Raw genomic sequence first — 16,885 nt, forward strand, 5'->3', positions numbered from 1 at the left:
GAGAGAGAGATGCCTTCTCTTCACTTCCTTGTACATTTGATTTTACCTCTGTACTCATCATGGATATTGTGGAGGAAGCCTTCTCTTCACACGTTTCTCTTTCTAAAAATTGATACATGCTTAACATTATATGATTCTTTGGGCTTCCTCTAGCATGCTATGAAACAATGCTTATGTTTGTTTTGGGAGGTTTTTCTTTACAAGATTGGATTTACATTAGAAATTTTGATTGAATACACTATTAATGATTGGTTTTTGGCAGCTTACTTACTATGAGTCTCTGGTTTGATTGTCAAATGAGGGTAAATTACTTGGATTAAGTTCTTATGGGATTTCTCTTCCCAGTGATTGCTCTCAATTTCTCTTGAGCTGTTTATATTCTTTGTTACTGTTGACAATAGCTTTCTTGTCTTACACTTGGTGGTCTTTTTCTAGCTCAATAATAAGTACGTGATTTGGTCTGAAATTGATTAGTTTGCTTAAGGTCCTGCTCATTTGAGATGGTTTGGCTGAGGCTGGTACTCGACTGGTAGTCCTCATATGGGAGAGTATGCTTGTGAATAAATGGAAAAACATGACCTTAGTGTTTTTGACACTTCTTAGGTGGGCATGCGTAATTACTCTGCCTATTCTGGTTGTGCACTGACCTTGAGATTTCAAACCTAGAAACCAAAATGATTTCTAACATTTTGTGGATTCCTATGATTGGGTGAAAAGCTAAAATCTGAAAGTTGGTTAGGAGTTAGTAGTTCTTGACATGGGGAATTAAGTGTTTTATTTACAAGGCTAGTTTGCATTAGATTATATGTGGTAGTCCTTCTCTCTGATGTATTTGACTTATTTGCATTTGACTACATGGTTTTGATGAGACATCATGGTTTATATATATATATATATATATAATATATATATATATATATATATATATATAAACCATTGTTACTGTTGACAATAGCTTTCTTGTCTTACACTTGGTGGTCTTTTTCTAGCTCTATAATAAGTACTTGATTGGTCTGAAATTGATTAGTTTGCTTAAGGTCCTGCTCATTTGAGATGGTTTGGCTGAGGCTGGTACTCGACTGGTAGTCCTCATATGGGAGAGTATGCTTGTGAATAAATGGTAAAACATGACCTCAGTGTTTTTGACACTTCTTAGGTGGGCATGCGTAATTACTCTGCCTATTCTGGTTGTGCACTGACCTTGAGATTTCAAACCTAGAACCAAAAATGATTCTAACATTTTTTGGATCCTATGATTGGGTGAAAAGCTAAAATCTGAAATTTTGGTTAGGAGTTAGTAGTTCTTGACATGGGGAATTAAGTGTTTTATTTACAAGGCTAGTTTGCATTAGATTATATGTGGTAGTCCCTTCTCTCTGATGTATTTGACTTATTTGCATTTGACTACATGTTTTGATGAGACATCATGGTTTATATATATATATATGATGGGATGCTTGATCTAACTAACTATTTTCTAGACTTTATTTTGTTCACATTGGATGCTTATTGGTTTTTACTTGAGTTTGCTTCTAGGAATTGCCTTGAGGAACTTCTTAACTATAATTTAACATTTCTTGTCATTCTTGATGCATGCATGGTGGCTCTTTACTTTAATTGACTTGTGTTTTTGGTCTCATTAGCTTCACTAATAAAACAAGGGGCATTTGATACACTACCTGATATAATAAGACAATTTCTCTCACGACGATGTTGAATTCTTGCTCGGGCACATCCCTGACTTTATCTTAGGCTAAGATAATTGGGGAAAGAAAACCTAAGTGTTTTTTTGTGTGGAAAAACTTGTATTGAATCCACCTAGTTTTGTTTGTCCTTAAAACATCTATCACTTGCCATGCCCTTATGAGGCTTTGCTACTAGTTATCTCACTTTAAATTTCATGTTGTTGATAACTGGTTGGATACTGATATGTAGGTTGAAAAATGTTCCTTATACTAGTGTTGCTTTACTTAATGTATTAAGTCCGCTGAGCTGAAAATTATACATGGTATTGCTTTGCTTGATCTTTGTCCTGGGATGTGGTGAATGCTTTGCTTAAATGAAAATTTCACCTCTAATTTGTAAAAACGATGTTTTAATGATGGGATACTTGCCTTTGCATGAATTCATTTGCATACAATGTGTGTAATATTGGCTTAAGCATGTCTGGCACTTGATCTTGATCTGATTACTTCTAAACATTTATATTCTAACACACTTGGACTCTTTCTGTCTGATTGATAAATTGCATTATCTAGGTGATCTGCTAGTTATAAAAACTCATATTATCTCTAGTTTAGAATGAGAAACCTCCATAAAGCTTAAACAAGCTTGGAATGATGCTCATTACATTGGGCTTTTGGATTTCTTTTGGCATTGGAATTTTTTGAAGCAATGCTTCATTTGGATGGTACTGGTTCTTGCCCCTGACATGGTACACTAAAGCCTTCATTGAAGGGCTCTAGATCCTTATAGGTGTCTGGTTGTGAATTGTTCTTTTGGTTGAGTAATAAAAATCTGGGTTTTATTTTGCTTCAAACATCTTTAAAGTATACTTAGAGACTGCAATACTTGTTTTGATAATTTTGGCTATAGCTCTTGTTAAAGTGGGGTTGCTTTGCTCACATGGCATTACTTACGGGATATTCTCTTATCTCATTGTCTAGTTTCGATCTGCTAGCTCTGTACTGCTCTTATAAAAACTTGTAATGATGAGCCTTAGGATGGCTCTGTGAGGGCCTTAGCTTTAGACTTCTATTTATATGGTGGATTCTTGCTTGGCTGCGTCTTAATTTTTTGAGCCTTGAAACGCAAGCTTTTTGCAGCAAGCTTCAAAGGAAAGGATCGTTTTTTAAGCTTAAGAATGGGATCACTTGTTTACTTTAAAAAACTTTTTGCACATATAGGATTGTGCTTATCTAAATTTTTTTAAGTATGACATGGATAACAAATGATAGGATTTTTGATACTTGCTATACATAGCCAAGTCTAACAGAGTCTTTTGTCTTCTACATGGATGCATATGAGAATTCTATCTTTGCTTAAAAAGCTTTAGCTTTGGTTCCAGTATGACCTTGAAGATAAAGGCATATTTCATCCTCATAAAATGGCTTAGTCATGATGTATAGGATAACTAGAATGCTATTTCATTTTGATCATATTTTACAAAAATGAGCTGAATGTAGAAGTATTTTCGTACAAACCACCTTCTAATGTCTGGACCTAGTTGTCTTTGGATGAAATGTTCTTTTGTATGTAAGTAGTATCTTAATACAACAAAACACACACGCACACACGCACACACACCCACACACCCACACCACACACACACACACACACACACTATTGCGGAAAGTGCTTAAATGTCCCTTTGGGCTTCATAAAATTGGTTTCAATAGGATGATGATAGTTACAAACACGTGGGTGCTAGTACCATCATAAGCTAAGAAAACATCCAACGAATTTTGATCGTTGGAGTAGACTCTAATTATTGATTATTCATCGACGCCTTGAGTCATCATGGAATTACATCAAAAACATTATGGTGGACATATTGACTCAATTCTAACCTTTATAACACTAAGTGCTTACTCAGTGTTGTGCTCCACAAATCCCTCTTCTTTACTCACACACCTCATATGCACTTTAGTTTTCCTAGTGAATACAAGGAGAGATTGTTGTTGCTTCTTTTTCTTCCTAGGCACATTTCGTTTGTAGTAATTTACTCATTTTGCTAGCGAAAACAAGGAGAGATTGTTTTGCTTCTTCTTCTCATCTTCTTAGGTACATTTTGTTTGCACTAATTTACTTCTTTAAAGAGTATGCAAGATAAAATCTTTTGGTGACTCAGTTGCCCATGCTAGGATGCTTAATAAACTAAGACCTTTAGAAACTTACAAATACTTGGTAACGAGAAAAATTATCTTTGCATTTTGTACATGAAGAAACATCTTGAAATCTATGACTACTTGATTTGGGTAATCAATACTTTGTAGAATGCATATGGTATGATGCTTTTACCATAGATAAGTACATTGAATTCTTGAAAGATGGGATCTTTTCTTGAAAATAGTTGTAGTTCCATACATTGATATGATTTCCTGAACATTCTAATGCCGGTAACACCTAGAAGTATAGATATCAGAGTCCACATTGATAGCTCATTAGGGATTTTATGATGGCAACAAAGAAGATGACCAATAATTTGGATCACACTTATTTGAACATAAGGTCTTAAAAAATTAGATTTATTTTTTTTTTTAATGTTTTCAATGACTGTTTCTCACCATTGACCTATAGAGAAAAGTGTGATCTATTTAGCTTGACAACAACGTAAGACTATGTTATGATATGCCTTGATACAAGTTAAGCAGTGTAAATACTAGTGACTTCAATGGAATATGGCTAGAAATAATTGAGGATATTTTGATGTGAAAATTAACATTCAAAACGATAATCCAAGTTGAAATCTTCTACAAAGGAGGATGATGAAAAAAAGTCTATGATAAATCTCATGGTGTATCTTTTATGAAACCTCTTGCGATTTCAAGGGGCTTGTCGCATCAACTTTCTCACCCTATTGGAAATCTATATTTAAATAAGATGTGATTGGTTGGTACCTTGCCCTGTCCTATGAGTGATAATCAAGATGGTGACTTGCAAGTCTCTCTAAATTTTCTTCCGCTTGGTGTCTCTAATCAAGTTTTAAAAAAATTCGTTTTCTGATATTTACTTGCCTCAACATGTGAAATATAAGTTTTTTTGGCATGTATTATACTCTTAGAAAAAAAATACACGACCTTTGATTTAGGGCTTGTTCTATACCTATTGCCTACCTTCTTACCTACCTTACTAATAAATGCAAAAGGGGAGATTGAGATTATTCCCTACTCTTTTCTAAGCAATGTCTTTTCTATAATGAGCTTTTCAAATTTATTAGAAAGATGATGGTTTTCTACTGCCTTCAGAATAAACAAAGACTTTGAAATACATCTAACCTCTCTAGATTAGTTGAATATATAGACTTCTTATATTGTAAATATGATTCATTAAGCTGAATGCCTTCTAGATATCACTTAGCCTGTTGGTTTCACAACGGTCATATCATGTACCAAAGACTTATATGGTATTCTTCGTTGATGCTTTCTAGCCTAAGAACTTGGCTCCTTTGTAGATAGTAACCTTACCGTATTAGGTTCATCTTTTGGAATGGATACTCATGTCTAAAAGAGTTTTGATTAGTGAATACTACCTCATTTCCTCAAGACTCTCAGTGTTGGTTCTTATGATGGTGTTTGATCATCAATGCTTGCTCAATTTCGTCCACTAACCTAGTTTTTATGCAATTTCTGGTTTGTATTTTATCAAACATAAAGTAAAAGGACTAGGTTCTATTGTATCTTATAATAGTTTTAACACTATATTTAATGAACTTACATAAACATAATTGGCTCAAACATTGCCATACAAAAGTATGTTCCTTTGAAAACTATTCCTCGATTAAATACTACTTGCTAACTACATACTATAACAACTTTAAGTTTTTCTTAAGAGGTTTATATAATTACTCTACTTGCGGTTATTTCAAATGAACCAATCAAAACAAGGGTAAGGCTTTTTGCCATGATGGCTCCATTCTAGAGACAAATTATCTATCCATTGTGAGACTTAAAAAATTAGCTTCCTTCCTGATTTCATATTTTTGACAACTTTGCTCTCGATTAATAACCTAAGAAATCAATAGGACCATGCATAACAATTCAAAGTGTTTCACTGACACGAGTTATACAAAATACTTTTTGCTCTTTCTATCGATGCAGATTACAAGGACCCTGAGATGTTGTTGCTTGGATAATATAGTCCAAAATAGGACAGATCCTTATCTACTTTCATTATTTTTGAATGGATTTTCCTCTCATGATTATATTGTTAAGTAAAATTTTGTACATCACTAGCTTTTTCTCTAGTCCAAGTGTCACTTTGAAGAATAGTTTTCTTTAGTGGGTATGACTACTAGGAACCAAAGCACCCACGCACTAAACAATAACGCTAAAAGATGGAAGGCAAGGCTTCTTATAGAATGACAGCAAGGATAGCCACAAAAAAAATGGGGCTTACAACATGTTACATAGTCTTTTTACACAAATTGGAACTGTTCTTGTAGCACAACAAAAATGCCCACGGTGATACAAAGCGTGAGAAAGATCAAGTGTACTCATGCAGTTGATACTCGAGTGAAAAGAGCTTTCCACTTATTCTGATCTGTGCCTGGACCATCACCTGAAACAAACAACACAAAGTACAACAGGTCAGGCCTGCTCAACTCTTAGATAAACGCTTCTAATCAATGGGATACCCTTAGCTCAGGTACCAATCAAAAGGAAGAGTAATTGCTGGTTCCTCCTGTATGCACATTTACAATCCAACAAAATCCCAACTTCACTTGTAAAGAAGTGCAAGCCACAACATACTGTAGCCATCCCTACACCGCAAGCTCGTGGGTCAGCAGGCAGCTAATCTCAGCCCTCACTACGGTCATTACTTATCTCTGTAATGAGGGTCTGCAGTCAGTGGAGATGGCAGCCACCTCAGCACCTGTCAGGAACTAAACGGCAGCAGCTGTAACATTCAACACGTTCTGCTGTGTGGAATAGCTTGCCATTGAGCCACCTCACCGCCAAGAATATGCTGCACTCACACTCCACCACCTCAGCTTGCGTCAAAAGTCCAGGGGAGGGGGGCCCTTCAACAGTGTAGGTGACAGTGCTGACAGTGCGGCAGCTCAAGGTGTAGGTTGCATGTGACAATTCCAGCCGCTTATTAGCATGCGATGATTGCCCCATCCTGCAGAAAACTCTGGCTGCAGACATGGCATGCAATGATTGCTCCATCCTGCAGAAAAATTCAGGCTTGTCGCTTTCAATATTCTGCCTGCTGATGTGTCAGCACTACAGAGCATCCGTGGGCTGATGCAAGACAGAGGCTGCGGAGTGTCCTGGCTTCTAAGTGTTCCGACTGCAGAGTTGGCAAGCATCGGCAGCATGCAGCCTGAAATTACGCATTATAATCGGCAGCAGATGTACGGACTCAGAGAGCTCGTCCCCCCGACCCTGGACTTCGACGGTACTGTTAATATGCCCTGTGTACGCTTGCAGCAGCACTATGCAGCCGAATCAATGCTGGAGCTTTATGGCCAACCTCCCCCGACACTTGACAGCCGGAAACGGTCACCAACAGACCATTCCCTACCCCATAAGCACAATATGAGTAGAATACCAACTCGCGTGATATGTGCCTAAATACTGCACATAGAACCAACGTACAACACATGTGCCCACTCTGGACCATTACAACTCTGATATGATAAGCTTGAAAAGTATTACCTCAACTGAGTTGATTTCATAGATTTGCCCGCATGTACAATCAATATCCAGAGCTTGAATGCAAGCTTCTGCCACAAACAATCCTGCTAGCTTCACCAACTAGTTTATCACCTATAACATGACCACCGAAATTTTTTACACAAAGAACCGAAAACAATAAAGCAAGCAAATCATGTAGTTGTTGCCAAAGACTTGGCCAAGACCACACGACGCCGTGTCCCAGCTGTTGCTTTGATAAGGTATTTAGGTCATAGGAAGAGTGTAGGGCCATCATTAACCTGCCTGCCCGAATCACAAAACCTCCATGAACACTAACGAACACAATAATGTGCAATGTCAGGACAAACAGAGCATAGTAAACAACTTTCCACTTCCTACACTCTTTACAAAATTAAAGCACCTGATAATTGTGAAAGGAATGCCCGATTTACACAAGTAGTTTTCCCCCATCTTCTTGTACTTCAAGACACCAAACAAGTTCATGATACTGCAATTTACAACAGGCATCAAAGAGAAATTATTCAACACTCATCTGCAATTTCATAGAGCCATAATTATAAGAACGCATCCATAAGAATCCAAGTGTACTTTACTTCCAGGGTATTTGATCAAAATTTGTTACACCGATGGAAGATACAAGCACAAACCGCTTCACCGTCTTTGGAAGAGCATCAATTAAATTTCGAACACCATGCCAAATCTTCAATTTTAAAATCTTTGTCAGTACGTTGCATTCATGACCCAAAAAAAAAACATCAGCAAAAAGCAGATAATAGTCCCAGTGGGTGTGTCCATCAACATGATGTTAGTGCCATTTGACCACATTTCATCATTCTCAAAGCATCCAGACAGTTTAGAGAACAGTAAATGTAAACAAAAAGCCTGAAACAAAATTCATTACAGCACATGTTACATGCTTTAGCCAATAAGGAAGCTTATACCTTTAGAAAAAGGCGACATTGGGATGCAAAAATTAACTTGTATGTCAAAGAAATTGATCATCACCCTCATATTACAATTGTAACCAATCATTACACTCTTTTTTTCCAGGCACTGAACGCTCAGCTTGTATGATACCTTTATGAAAAAAAGCCAAACCTTTGCAGCATAGCGCTTCAAGCAGCTACAGCAGTGAGAATGTGGATTGAAATATCAACATTATTTTGTCCGTTAGAAATATTGAGTTTAACGTTTGAGTTTAGACTTCAGGCACTCAGAGAAGTGGTTTTAGAACAAAAGACAGTAGTTCAACTTATGGATTGAAAAAACAGCTATCTTGCTCTCTCTCCTCATGCAAAGATAGAAATTATGTACCGCAATAATTTTGTTATGCACCAAGACCAATTTGGCCTTTCTTCACATGAATGTATCTTCTGTCCTTTACCGAAAGTATGCGTACATGCATACGACGTTTGGACACGGCGCAACACTCATGAACAAGTACATCATTGTGTAACATTTCTTTAGGTTGGACAACAAGTCACAAAAATGACCAGATTGCCTATCAATGTAAATTCTTTAGAGAGGATGACCTGTATTTTTCTGGATATTATCACCATCCCAGCGCTTCGATGGAAAAGCAGTTGGTTCCTGTGCAGCAAATTACATGTGTGACTCCCTGTTTTCAGCAAAAAAATTTGAAGCTGTGTTGTAAGAAATGTCAAATGTAATGATAAAAAAATGTTGCCTTTTATATCTTCCAATTTCTTGTAGCCAGGCGCTTGGCTTTCAACATTTCATGCACATACTAAACCTTTATGGATTTTTGCAGGCTAAAAAAGCTTTATTATTACATTAACTTCTCTGAGCTTTCATCACTTCACACCATGATAACTTATCTAATCTATATAATCAAGTTTGGTAGCATTGCTAGACAAAGATAGACCAAAAGCAAGATTGATTGAGAGACTCTCTCTCTCTCTCTCTCTCTCTCTCTCTCTCTCTCTCTCTCTCTCTTTCAATAGAAGTAGAGTACTCCTAAGTTTGTTGAACAAGGGTTAGCACCTCATGAAAAAAAAAGTCTATCAAAAGCTTCCAATTTTGGTATCAAAGAATGCTATGCAGTATCTTACATATTTTTATGTTTATTGCATCTTACATATGTTTATGTTTGTTAGAATATATCAAGAGGTTGTGTCATGCATCATTAAAAAAAATGCAATAATAGGAAGAGAGTATTGATAATGTTCCACTTGGAAAAGAAGATAGGCCTAAAAGAATAGAGGCAATGTTCTCTGGCCGCAACAACACGCGAGTCACATATTAGTACATATTGAAAAGCAAAAAACTTTCAAATGTTCCCAGACAAATCCTCCCTATCATGCATTTGTTTAGTTAGTGAATGGATCTTTCATTGAATGAATTACCTTGATAATTTGTTTTAATGTTGTAAAATGCATAAAGTACCTTTGGTATTTTGTTTTAGTATTATTTTTTATGAGATAAGCATTGACACAAACATATTATATAGTAGAAAGACAAAAGGTTTGAAATGTTCACAAACACGTCTCTCAATGTTCAACATGAAAGTAAATTCCAATGAGATTATCATCATAATTTTTCACTTTCAGTCAAAAAGTTTAAGCAAGGTGAAAATTAACTATGGTCTAGTAAGGCTATTGATGGGTATTCCATAATAAGAGGCTTCTTAAAAAGTTTAAGCAAGGTGAAAATTAACTATGGTCTAGTAAGGCTATTGATGGGTATTCCATAATAAGAGGCTTCTTTGTGAGAGAGAAAATAGAAAGCGACACTAGTATTTTAAAACATGTGGTATCACAAATATTATATTATTTGGAAAGAAGTGTAACAATGAACTAATTAAATTGCAATATATTCCAAAGCATAAATAAAGGATATTCGGTTAACCATAAATCAAGCATCAATGCACAAACTGTCACAAAAGTGTAGATTTATGAGCATTAGCTTGTATTAAAGCTTGAATTTCTGACACCAAGTCAATGCTTAGCCATGGCAGCTTGAAACAACAAAACCTTACTAGCACAACATTGTGATACTTTCAGTAGCAATTACTTCAGTATAATTTAGAAAGCAACAATGAGAAATAGAATCCTAAGCTCTAGCATGTATTTAAACCCGGTTAGAAAAGAACACTCGAGGCTTGCCAAAGTTGTGTGATTACTCCATGTGTGGCACGAAAAATAAATTGTAGAGCTGTCATGGCACCTGTCATTCTTAGCTTTCTTGGTTTTTGCAACAACATTGTAGGAGAGCTATATTAGGAGCTATCTGGAAAAAAAGTTTGAGAAAACTGAAATTGAATTCAGAGTCCTCATTCAAAAAATGGGATGTCCAAAAGAATTTGCGGAAGAGATATTGAGGTACATACAAAGCTTGGAATTGTGTTTTGTCATCAGTGCTGAGAGACTTGTTGGCTCCTCGTCCCTTTTCGCATGCACAAAAGAGGGTCACAATTTTTGTTTGATGGGACCCTCTTTGGATACACTAAAGAGGGTCCAATCGTAGTTCAAACTCTGTATCCTTACATCCTAACCACTCTGGAAGGATTTTAGATAGAAATAATGGAAACACAAAACATAGGCTTCTTGTCAATAAAAAAGACTATGCATAAGATTCATTCTCTAGACAACCAATCCAGCATGTGTTATGCAGATACCAATTGGTGGTTTTTTGAGAGACTTAATAATGGCTATTGTGCATGCATGCATGAACCACTTGTAAAGCGTTGGCAATGTCCTCTACTGAAGAATTTGTGTGCACGCATGTGTGTGTGTGTGTGTGTGTGTGTGTGAGTGGGTGGGTAAATCTGCATGCTTGTGCTATAAAGAATTGAGGTACAAGACCATTACTTGCATATCAACAACTTTCTGTGAGGATGCTACTGCATCAAGAATTTGAAGGAGGAGGAGTGCATCTTCCCTAAAAGCATTTGTGATGAAATCCCGCAGCTTTCTTTTTTGAAAACTCAGACTGGCCACCTTACGATGCTTCTTCCATGTCTCTCCATCTGAGCTAAGAAATCATACATTGCATGACACACACACTCTCTCGCTGCCACCATCACCAGCTTTCACCAGAAAAAATTAAATTTTGAGTAAAATCTAAACTAGTATTTGACATAGGCTGTCGAAAGAAAGAGGCTCATATGCATGCACAAGGGAAAAAGAGGAGAAAGAAGAAAGCAGAGAGGAGTACCTTGGGATAGTTGGGGAATACAGACATAGAAAAAGGAAGAGGAAGAGGAAAGGAGAGAGGAGTACCTTGGGATAGTTGTAGAAGCTACCCTTGAGGATATGCTCCACATTGCAAGGATCCACAGTGAAGAATAAGGTTGTGGAAGAGATGAGAGAGAGCTTGATCATACGGTGGATATCGTTGAAGAAGGAGAGGAGCTAGTCATGCAGACAGTGGAAGTTTAGCAAAGTTTCCAGTTGTGCGCCTACAAGAGGCCATGTCTTGGGATCGGGGATATGACACTGCCCAAATCTATGCAAGCCGACCCATATCACAACCAGGTTTGCTACCACTACCGCTGCCACCACCCAACTCATTCTCTCTCTATAAAAATATTATTATAATTTTAATGTTTTTTCGAAGATCCCTCTCAGCTAACCAACTTGTGGCGCACAGTATTTGAAGGAGGAGGTATCGATTTATTGAAATTGCTTGATTGAGTGAAATCTTCACAGATTCCATGTAGGAGAAAATGTGGTAAAACTCTTTTTATGCATGTCCCTCTTGAATAACAAGTCTTGAACTCTCCTCGTGCAATAATCTTTAAGGTCTCTAGGGATAGTTTCCTACGACGTTAAAAATCCTCTTCTTCTTCTTCTTTCTATATATCTCTATGAATGAGGCAATAGGTGGAAGGTAGCACCTAGGGCTATGGTGGATTGTTGGTTCCCACAACAAGAGTGTGCTAGCTTCGTAGCGGACGGCATGGCGCGTCTACTCTCATGATCTTTATCTCTCTCACACACAATCTCAAGGTCTCTCTCTCCCACTTTCTTGTCAGCAAAGGCACACATCCCACATTGGCAACGCTTATGCCACTCTACAAACTTGAGGAAAGTTGAGCAAAGAGTTATTATCATCATCACTTTGCAAAATAGGGGGAGGTGCGGGGACGAGCAGCACAAAGAGGACCCCCACACCAGAGCGGATCGTTTTCAATGACCCCCATCAAGAGTGAAAGAAATGGACCCTCGAAGCCATTTGTGACTCACAACCACACGTTGAAGGAAAGAAAAGTAAACCTTTAAAGTGAGAGAGAGTGAAAGATATATAGTTCTCAAAAGATGTGCAACATAATATTTGACTGATCAATAAGATGTTCAATCGATTGGGATATTAAATTTTTTAATGATATGGAGTCCATGCTCTTAAATGAAAGAACTATTTTACAAACTAAAATATAAAAAAAGGGTGAAAGAGGACGAAAAAGATTGTGTGTGATCAAATTTTTAATGGTCCTCTTTAAAGAAAGAGGTACAAAATTGTCAACACCTTTCACAAAAGCCTAAAAGAAATATTAAAAAACAAGCAGATTATACACGTGTCCTCCATCCAATCGACTTGCATCCATGGTCCAAAATTTTCACCAAAAATCCACCCACCCCACTATGGCCTTCTGCAAACCAAAAAAATGTTTCAAAGGAAGAGGGTTCATTTAATTCATAAAAATATATAGATGAAGAAGGGTTATGCTACTTGAACACACGTGATATGAGGGTTTTTTAATAGTGTAAACCTTGAGATACATACATTTTGTCAATGTTGTGCATGGACCTATTAAACTATTTACTTGAATCATCATAGCTTTTGATACAAAGCGTCGATTGACAAATTGTTTTGACATGATGAAAGAGAATTGCAATACTTTACATTTTAAGAGTGCTACGTGTATATAAGACGGCTAATTTCATCAAATTTAGGTATCTATATTATATATAATGCAACTTAAAATTTTCAAGGAAGGACAGGGCTTCCATGTGTCACTCCGTGGTTCACTTTTGAAAAAACGTTACAAAACATCTAATCTAAAATGAAAAAGTTAAGGAAGCTAAACTTACAAACATCTAATCTAAAATGCAAAAGTTGTTTGTAATCTAAAAAACATCTAATCTAAAATGCAAAAGTTGTTTGTAATCTAAAATGCAAAAGTGAAGTGTAAGATTGTAAGAAATGACAGCCTTAGCCTTTGCTGAATGTAAGACATGAAAAGCTTTTTAAAGTGTAAAGTCAAAATAATTTTCTACATAGAATAAATGTTGTAGTTTGATTGCAGATATGTATACATATATATCTATGTGTGTGTGTACTATGTGTACATATAGTACTATATGTGTAGTATATACATTGTGTTTATGTATGTATATATATATGTGTGTACATATAGTACTATATGTGTAGTATATACATTGTGTTTATGTATGTATACATATATATGTGTGTGTACTATGTGTGTGTGTGTGTGTATACTATGTGTACATATAGATATATATGTATACACACATACGCACACAAACACATATGTATGGGTGTGTGTGCATGTGTGTATGTATGTATCTCTCTCTCTCTACACTCACACGCACATATGTGTATGTATGTATCTCTCTCTCTCTCTATACACTCACACAAACACACATATGTGTGTGTGTGTGAGAGAGAGAGAGAGACATATGCATACACACACACACACATATATATATGTAGAGAGAGATATAGAGAGAGAAAGAGAGAGACAGAGAGCTTAACTTATGTGAGTCATCTCTATATCATTCCAATTTTATCAGATGCTTCAAATCTTTGAAATAATTTGAGATTTTTTCTATGATGTCAAAATAGTATGTAGCTTATTTATTGACATGCAAAGTTTCCTAACTCTTAACTTTTTCACATGTAACCCTCCCCTTCTACCCTTGCATAGTGCTGATGAGAGAGACTCTCGCAGCCCAGTGTATCAACAAATAGCCATGGCCCCATGTGTGTCTCCCTTGACTAGCTTATGTTCCTCCCCCCCCCCCCCCCCCCCCCGATGACTCTCTCTCTCTCTCTCTCTCTCTCTCTCTCTCTCTCTCTCTCAAGCCCTTCATAACCTTTTGACGCTTGTCCTTTTATAGCCAAAATGGAATTCACTTTGTTGATGTATCTACAATGCAAATCTCCCTTCCATTAAGATGCACACCAAAAGTACTAATAATCTTTAAAATCTGTAATTTTAGAGCATTTTTAACCTTAGGCCGAAGCTCAAGCAAACCTTCTCCAAAGACTACTCGCAAGAAGCCGTCCTCTTGCATAGCTTAAATCACACATACACACACTCGAAACACACACACACACACACACAAACACACACACACAATGTTTAACATCACCAAAATAAATAAATGAGTGACAAGTACTATCAAATGAGATTTGAGAGAGAGAGAGAGAGAGAGAGAGAGAAGAAGAAGAAGAAGTTGAAGAAGAAGAAGAAGACAAGAGACTTACAAAATATAGTCAATGAGTTTTGCTTACGTGCTCTCATACTTTCTCAAGGAGGGAGAGGGGTGGGAATTTTAATATTGTAGAAACAAACACAATGACCTCAAATTTGGGGGATATATATATATATGTATATATGTGTGTATGTGTGTGTATATATATATATATATATATATATTGTAAAGTGCACGGGAGGACGGGACCAAACTGAGTCCGTCTCCTGCATCCGAGAGCAGCTCCTTATATTAAGTATAGAGAGAGTACATGCCAAGAATGGCTTCTACCAAGATCTACTACGAGTTCTCCCACACTAGGTGGTCGGACTCTACTTACACGACCACACACCACACCTCCCCCCCTTAGGGAGAAAAAGATGGACATCTTTTTTACAATTTTGGTCGGAGAAGGGACTCGACAAAAGAGGGATCAACCCCAACGCCTCATCTGGGGGAGTGATCATACAACGGCTTCGGGGCTAAGGGACTGAGCTTGGGGGCTAGACTCGTCATCATGCCGATCATCATCAAGGCATGGAACTCGAACATCTCGCTTATGCAAACATCAGGTCGCTATCCCGATGTAATGGACAAGACGAGGAAGGACTGAGGCCCGGGACGATATTTTTGCGACATACATTCATTTCCATAAGGGTTTGGTGGGCTTGACTTGATGCTTAATTGAATGGGAAAAAAAACTTGGCTAGAAAGAGTGAGAAATTGAAAAAGAAAACTAGAACTTTGCAATAAAAACCAATTAACTGAAAGTGAGAAGGGAGAAAAATTGTTGTGATCTGCATCTCTTGAGTTCTCTCATTGACAAGAAGCACCTCTGTAGTGATGCTACACTTGGCTTAATGACAAACTCCTTCAAATCAGTAGCAATCTTATCATTTGTAACTGTCTCATCATGCTGGGTTGAAATAATCACACTGTGCACTCGAAGAGGGATCATAGCGCCACCTTCATTCTTGTACTCCACGGTGACCTGAGTCTTACCATCAGGGCGAAGCCAAGAACAAGTTCCATTCTTTTTTACCTCAGTGGGTTTAGCCACAAGCTTGGTTGCCAACACGTGACTGAGGGGCATAAACTCTTCCATCTCATCTGTAGCATAACCAACCCTGTGCCCTTGATCACCATCACCAATCTCTTCTGGCTTCTTTGTGAAGCGACCATGGACCCCCTGGGCAATATCCGGACTCTGTTGCTCAATGTAAACGAACACCTTGCACTGGTCAGCATCCAAGCCCACATCCTCAGACACAAATCCAATCTCTCTGCAAGTGTCCCGCACTATATTCCCATAATCAATGACAACTTTGGTTGTGATTTCACCAAAAATCATAACCATGTTGGTCTTAGTGCAAGCTTCGCACGCCACCTTGCTCTCCGGGTCTTGTTCCAGACAAGCATCCAAAACTGCATCAGAGACCTGGTCACAAAGCTTGTCAGGGTGGCCTTCATTGACAGATTCGGAGGTGAAAAGGAAAGTCTTCTTTGACTGCCACGCCTGCCCCGCTGGAATGATGCACTCCATCGTTACTAATTGGCAGAAGCTGGCCATTGGTGTCGTTGTTGTTGCCAGGGCCTCTCATCGTCATCCCTACAGTATCTTAACCACCAACTACGTGGTGCTCATAGACAGGCGTTGGGTGGGGGACGCTGTTCTCTCTCTCTCTCTCTCTCTCTCTCTCTCTCTCTCTCTCTCTCTCTCTCTCTCTCTCTCTCTCTCTCTCTCTCTCTCTCATCTCTCTCTAAACCGTTATCAAACAAGAACACCATGAGCGGGCTCAGGGAATTAGCAAGAAAAGCAAGAAACGTCCCTAATTGCCCGCCGCCTCTACCAATGTAAAGTGCACGGGAGGACGGGACCAAACTGAGTCCGTCTCTTGCATCCGAGAGCAGCTCCTTATATTAAGTATAGAGAGAGTACATGCCAAGAATGGCTTCTACCAAGATCTACCACGAGTCCTCCCACACTAGGTGATCGGACTCTACTTACACGACCACACAGGAAGGAGAAAAGGTTGAAGAAGA

The 16,885-nt window shown here is 37.8% G+C and overlaps 1 protein-coding gene across 1 annotated transcript; it reads right to left on the reverse strand.

Moving 5' to 3' along the window:
* Positions 1-7,422: 7,422 nt before the first annotated feature.
* LOC147451170 (S-adenosylmethionine synthase 1-like) lies at positions 7,423-16,385 on the reverse strand. Its single transcript, XM_086520584.1, has 3 exons — positions 15,676-16,385; positions 7,783-7,869; positions 7,423-7,693 (listed from the first exon to the last, which is right to left on the reverse strand). Exons 1-3 carry the CDS (start codon positions 16,383-16,385, stop codon positions 7,423-7,425), a joined length of 1,068 nt encoding a protein of 355 aa, XP_086376710.1.
* Between the last annotated feature and the right edge of the window lie 500 nt (positions 16,386-16,885).

The sequence above is a fragment of the Adiantum capillus-veneris genome, chromosome 9, assembly GCF_014529385.1.
Source record: "Adiantum capillus-veneris isolate H3 chromosome 9, ASM1452938v2, whole genome shotgun sequence".
Classification (NCBI taxonomy): Eukaryota; Viridiplantae; Streptophyta; class Polypodiopsida; order Polypodiales; family Pteridaceae; genus Adiantum; species Adiantum capillus-veneris.